Source organism: Odontomachus brunneus, unplaced genomic scaffold (assembly GCF_010583005.1).
Source record: "Odontomachus brunneus isolate Ranch 3 - 2012 unplaced genomic scaffold, Obru_v1 Obru_scaffold_137, whole genome shotgun sequence".
NCBI lineage: Eukaryota > Metazoa > Arthropoda > Insecta > Hymenoptera > Formicidae > Odontomachus > Odontomachus brunneus.
The window spans coordinates 37220-44023 of NW_022639587.1; the positions used below are offsets into that span (position 1 = coordinate 37220).

Consider the following 6804-nt stretch of genomic DNA (forward strand, 5'->3'; position numbering starts at 1 on the left):
CGCGTATATTACGTGTGCGAGTGACTCTGTGAAAGGGTGACTTGCACATTTGATAAAACGCAAAATGTCGCCGTTGAAGGACAGAACGCGACGAACAGGCGTGACAGCAAGAAACTAACACCGTACGATCGCGATCGTAACGAATAAGCACGTGCAAAGCAGATTATGGGATAGATAGATAGATAGATAGAGAGAGAGAGAGAAAGAGGAAGAAAGACAGAGAGAAAGAGAGAGAAATAGAGAAACACAGCGACCGTAGTTGCTGTACAATATAACGTCGCCTTTATTATTATCGTTATTTATTAACCACAATCGTTAAACGTTCACTTTCATATGATACAACTTTATTCTCTATACACACGCTTTTGCCTCCCTAAAAGAGTTTCCATTCTTCTCTCTCGCTGCTTACATCTATTAGGTAATGTTTGTTCGTGTACATTTTTTGTATCTGTGTTTTATATACAAAAGCGCCGGGGATTATTCGTCCATCGGCCAAGCTAACCGAGAGCCAGCGTTCTTTTCCGCGCGGTTGATCTACCACATGACTTCATCCTAATCTCTTCCTCCTCCGAACCATTCCTTCTTTATTATCCTACTCCTCTCTATCCCAGAGCTATTACGAAATTGCACTGCCCCCTCTTCCTTCTCCACCACCTCCTCCGCGATACCTAGCTATTTCTTCTTCTGTATCTTCTCCTGAGATCCATCACGATCGTTTCTCGCTTCTTCCCGCGCTTCCGCTTCATTTCTCTCATCCCATTTTCCCCCCTGCTTCCCCGTTACGTAACGATTTTCGCTTTACATCGTTCACATTGTATCGCCATTGGCTATGAAATAATTGACGGAAAACCTGCCAAATAACTCGATCGATTCGCGAGGCTTGCCAGCGGGATTAATTGCTCAAAGCAGGCGTCTTTTACTCTCGAAACTTTCTCACATGAAAACAGAACGATCGTGCGTGCGTGCGAGCAATTATTACCAGCAATGGGCAGGACTCTTTTGAGAAAGAGAGTACTCTTAAGAGACAACGCCTAGCTCTTCGCTCTATAGGAACATTCGCCTGCTGGGAATGCTATTGTCCGTTTTACAAAATCAGATTGCGGTCACCGTGATACGTATATGTATATATTACTTGAAATTATGCCCATCCCTGATAATCGTTACATTGCTCAAACTCAACGAAAGCCTCAAAACGAAAGATCCCGAAATGTCATCGAGATCCTGGAGCTCCCCTTTCCCGTCACATTCTCGTATCACGCATCAGCGCGACGGTATGGCCTTAAACACAATCTCGATCTCGCTCCGAACGATATAACCCAAAAGCCGATCGATGCGCAACGAACTTATCTACAAATAAAACGCACAATCTCTCCTTCACGGCGCGACGGTTCCGTTACACTTACTCGTTCGGTTCGAGACACACGAATCGCCATGGGAGCTCGACAAAGGACTTCGCGTTTAGTTTACAAGCGTTCGGGATGCAATGTCCTTTTTTTCTTGCCTTTTTTCTGTTCTTCTCACATACACACACACACAGCCACTCGATGGCTGTGAATCGAGCTCCCGGTACAGCGAGTTCTGCGTTTCTCCGTTCGAATTTAGCTACTCCGCCGTGGCTCTGCGTCTCCGTCGCATCACGCGAACTCGCGTTGTCCCCGCACCTTTGGAAAAAAGTCTTCTCTCGTGGTCCTTCCGCGCTGCCGCCGATCTTCAGACTACGTTGTGCGATAGGGAACTGTCATCCCGCCACGTGTTGGCTGGAAGGAAAAAGTCATCTTTTCAGATTCTCAACGAGACGATCCCCTCGCGGTGAAGCGCGGAATTCGATGGCTCCTGGAGCCTGGCTAATATCGTGTGTTACCTCTATAATGCATATCCTGCGCCATCGACGGGCACTTGGCGTTTCCCCGCTGTCGAACAGAGAAGGATCATTGGAGTTGCGGTCGTCGTGTGGGAGTAATAATCGATACGGTTCCGGCGATCCTTTACGGTCAATCGAGGTATTTGTGACACGAATATTTCGTAATGAGCTATTCAGGCGTCGGCCTGGATTTAATTACTTCGCATCTCGCAGTGAGATTCGTCCGACATAACTGTATCAGAGGCCGAGGCACTGTAGGAGCGACGTGTCGATTACTAGTGCGATTCGCTACCGCGGCTCTCTATTTCGAATTTATAGAGAGACATCGATTAATTTCCGTCTGCTACATGTAGCTGCCGAATAGTAACGCGCACGCGCGCGTTGGCTGATCTTGGGATGAAATATTCATTAAATAAAAAAAGAGTCCTTTCCACTCCATTTAGGATACTCTCGCTGTAGTGGAAATGCAAATATACATCAGCCGTGTCACGTTTATCGCGCAGCGCGTCAGTTACCTTGATTGACCCCGCATTCTTCGCGCCATACATCAAATGTCGCGGTATCGTTATATTACCTTCGCAAAATCGATATTTGTTCGTACAGTTCTATAATGAAGACCCTGCAGCGGTCTGGAATTGTTACCGAGTGGTGCTTTCGGAGCATTGGAAGGGCCCTGCATTAGTCTCCTTAGGACGTACAGCTAATAACAGAAATAGCGTATCGTGAGTATGACGATCCGCGTTGATTCGTTCGCGACAGTATAGAACCATCTCTGCGCCTGCCATATTAGTCTACTATCTATTCATGTCTAACTGTTCGTTTCATCTTCGGCGATTCGCTCCTCCGCTCTTCCGACTCTTTGGCCGGACGGTAATTTTGTACGCGCGTAAAAAAATAGAACGGGAAATAGACTCTGAGAGGAGAGAGAGACAGAGAGAGAGAGAGAGAGAGAGAGAGAGAGAGAGAGAGAGAGAGAGAGAGAGGGAGAGAAAAAAATCGAGTGCGACTTCTGCGTATTATCAATAGTTACCTCTCGCGCTGTGATGTAAATCGGTTTATTGAGGATTAACCAGACGGCCGTCTCCCAACAACCGGGATGCGTCGTGCTGCCCTCGTAGGTCATGTAGCCGGTTGTATCCGGGAGGAGACCTTTCACGGACAGATAACGCACAGGTGCGGTATCCCCTGAGAAAAAAGAAGAAAAACGAAATGTTCACACCAGTCATCATTTCGGAGTTTTCTGCTCGGACATTGACATAGATTTTTCATTACATCCGTGTGACTTCTCCCTTTCGGAATAAGTCCGTCCGACATGATCCATAATTTCGTCCGAGTCGCAGTTAATAACGTTACTTAACAGAATTGATCTTCCCTTCCTTCCTGAAGTAGTCAACTTTGGTGGACAACAAAACGCCGAATTGAAACTGTGGTGCCATCGTGGCGCGATAACGAAGTGCGCGTTGACGCCGCATACTCGAAATCGGAGTTACGAGCGCGGACGGTCGTAAAGTGTATCGCGCGCGCAAGCTGGCAAATAGTAGAATTGCAAGAACAAACAATGTATAAGCCGCTTGTAAGCCGTCATTACGCAAATATCTACATTTCGCGCAGAATGGCGTGTACACTTAATGCATTATGCGCCAGCTCCGTGTAACTTTCCATCAACGGGAGCGTTCCATCGCGAGCTGCCATTCACGGGAGTAATTATATTTAAACGGCAAAATGGCTATTCCTGTCCCTGTCGGCTGCAAAAAGAAATTCGTTCGCGAGTTACCGACGGGCGTGTCATTCGCAAAGAACTCTCTCTCTCTCTCTCTCTCTCTCTCTCTCTCTCGTATTGTCCGAGATGTGTCGACGGAATTTACTTGTGAAGAGAACGCGTGCTCGATGAATCCGCGAGTGTATACGGTAGGATACGCTGTCCGTTCGTAACCGCCAAACGTCCAGAAGTGATTTGTATCTTTCCTACGTAACGCGCGCGGGGCGAAATCCAGCGTAAAAGGTCATCATTTCAGAATGTGCGGTGAAAATAAATCTTTCGCTCTCGGAACGCGCTGCGCGCGCGCGCACGCTCTCACCGGGGATCGTATTTATCGGACACACTGGGAAGTATATGTTGCTACGCGGTTACACCGTACGAACCTTCGATTTAATCCGCGAGCACGTCGCGCGCCGGATTAAAGTCTGCTCCAAACGCCGGCAATAATGCGGGCTCGCTCATCTGCACGGTTACAATCTTCATCGGCGAATTTCAAATTGTTCTAGCGCGAACATACGACTGGATATCATCGTGCTTTCTCATAAATCTCCGTTACTGAAAAGTAACTCTTCATTTTGTTTACGCGACCTCAGATAATTCTTCGCGGAAGAATTCTTCGTCGAATCATCTTTCTTTCCAGACACATTGTATCGCATATCTCGTATTATTAACCCTCATATGACACATATGTTTTGGGCATCTTAATCTGACACACTAGGGTTGTTCCTGCCCTCAGTTTTTTTACATTCCACAAAGTGCTGATTAAAATAAAAAAAAAATAAATGTATTTTTCATGTTTGTAACATAGAATTCTGTACAGAAATAATCACAAATATCAACTTAAATATTTTATTGTAAATATGAAAAGATACACGATGAGAACACATAAAAATTTATATAAAAATTTATAATTTTTCTGAAAATGTATTTAAGAAACTGACATTTTACGACTTCCTTGTCAATATTTGAACTTCTAAGAAAAAAGGAACAAAATATTACATATCTCAATTTGCCAAAACGTATGATTATTTTTATATATAGAAACACATTATTTTTTCAGTCAAGAGACGAATAAAATCATTAATAGTTTCAAGTTTTTGCGGCATATTAATCTATTATATAATACGGATTTTATTGAAATTATTACAAAGATTAACTATACTTGAATCTTCTTTTTTGTTCGGTGATTGATGAACAATGAAACTTTAATCACAGCTAAAAATAAGTAAGCTCTACTCGCATAAAACTTTTCTTATATATTATATTTAATGTAAAGATTCGAGAAACAACGAAAAATCATCTTTACTTTATACTTTGTCACTTCTTAATATCTCGACAGTGTTTAAACTTTGTATTTTTATCGGCTATAACGTTTTTAGCGCTTAAACCGAAGTTAGCTGACAATTAAAAATAAAAATAAAAAATTAAGCGCAGTCGAAAATGACTCCAATGTACCAGATTAGAGAATTAAGACTGTAATTCGAATCAAACTCCGCTCGAAATAAACGAAGAGATAAGGTATCGCGAAAACCGTAAATGGATACCACGGGCCGTGCAGTGCAGCACAAAAGTATCTCCCCTGCGCGCAGTCTTTCGCGCGCTCGCTCGTAAAATTAATCTCGCGGTACTCGCGCGCACCGAGCACAAAATAAGCCATTCAATTAGGAACTCTTTAGTATTCCCATGGAACGGGATAACGCGCCGTTGGTGCTCTACGCACTACTCGCCGGTACGTACACCGTGTCGTGGTGTATCTTTCAGTGTACATAAGATTACGCGAATCTCGTTCGTGGACGAGATGAATCCGGACTGAACCGTCTGTACATACGCCCGCGCCAGTTTATCCACAAATAAAGGGATACGTATAATCCACGATAGCGCCGTCCTACGTAGCCTAACATCTAAACACGAACTGCGCTGCGATACCGTATACTGTATATCGTGTCTATTTCTCGCATCGGGTCCATGACGTTCGAGCGAGCGCGTGTGCACGCGAATGAACTTCCCCTCACAAACGTACACAATCTACGATCTACGTGCATTCTACGGAATATAGCTAAATTTACACAGATTGTATATGCATATATGTATATATATATATATATATATATATATGTGTGTGTGTGTGTGTGTGTGTGTGTGTGTGTGTGTGTGTGTGTGTTTATATGCATCGCGTGCGCCGCTTACATCCATACTCCTCGCTCCTTATTTTATTAATTTACATGTTCATTAAATGTAATGAATAAAATATCGTAGGAATAGCTTGTCTCTCTCTTCTTTTTTCTTTTTATGTAATATATATGATATTCAAGTAATGCGAAGTTTGTATAAATTTCCCATGAATACAAATGAACTCCTGCATCTTGTATCTCACAAATTAACATCCTCTTCTTACAAGTCGAAACGCAGACGGGAGTGTGAGAGACGCTTCAAAGGAGAGCTCTGCTCTAAATGGAAAAATTAAGAAAAGGCCAGAGTATCAGTCACAAGCGCGCACAATAGCCGACGACAAATTTTGAGGGCTCGTAGGACACGTAGCGCGAGCTGCCTGGCAACACAACGGAAACACTTTGAGGACACTTAATCAGCGTAACAAGTCGGTTTGAAGCGACATAACACGGCAACGACTTTCCTCTACGGCGCTCGCCGGCGGTAATCGCGAAGCAAGCGCTTCATCAAAATGTCGCTACATAAGATCCGTCTATTTCTCGTATTGAGTCCGTGACATTAAAGATGGGCGAACGCGCTCGCAAATGGCAGATCCGGCACAAGGGAGCTGCCGTTTGCTTCGCACAGAGAGCGATCCACCCGCCGGCTTCCGACGTTGCGCGCCCCTCTCGTCGACGAGCCAACCCCTCGTCCTCCTTCGTAGAGAGATATTCTTAGGACGCCGCCATTCAGAAACTTTGAGGGCAAAAAGTACGAGCTGTCAAGCTTTTCTTGAAGCGAACTCTCTTTTCTCTCTCTCTCCCTCTCCCCCCTCTCTTTCTCTCTATCTATCTATCTGGCCGACAACTAACTCTCACCGTACAACCCTCATTTGCCATTTAGTTCTCCCTTTTCGTTCTTTGCGTAAAGGGAGAAACTCGTATCGGCCACGTCTTATGCTCGTGCGTGCGTGCGCGCCTTTGTGTATATATATATATATATATATATATATATATATATATATATATATATATAT

The 6804-nt window shown here is 44.2% G+C and overlaps 1 protein-coding gene across 4 annotated transcripts in view; it reads right to left on the reverse strand.

The window, feature by feature from the left end:
• Positions 1-270: 270 nt before the first annotated feature.
• LOC116850213 (carbonic anhydrase-related protein 10) overlaps positions 271-6804 on the reverse strand; it is a 158586-nt gene continuing 152052 nt past the window's right edge. For 3 of the 4 annotated variants that reach the window (XM_032828224.1, XM_032828223.1, XM_032828226.1), the window contains 4 exons: positions 2892-3046; positions 2436-2561; positions 1862-1910; positions 271-1775 (listed from right to left, as the gene is read on the reverse strand). In XM_032828224.1, coding sequence (XP_032684115.1) covers positions 1711-1775; positions 1862-1910; positions 2436-2561; positions 2892-3046 — 395 coding nt within the window. In that variant the 3' untranslated portion in view covers positions 271-1710. The remainder of the gene's footprint in view (positions 1776-1861; positions 1911-2435; positions 2562-2891; positions 3047-6804) is intronic. The other variant, XM_032828225.1, reaches the window with a different exon arrangement.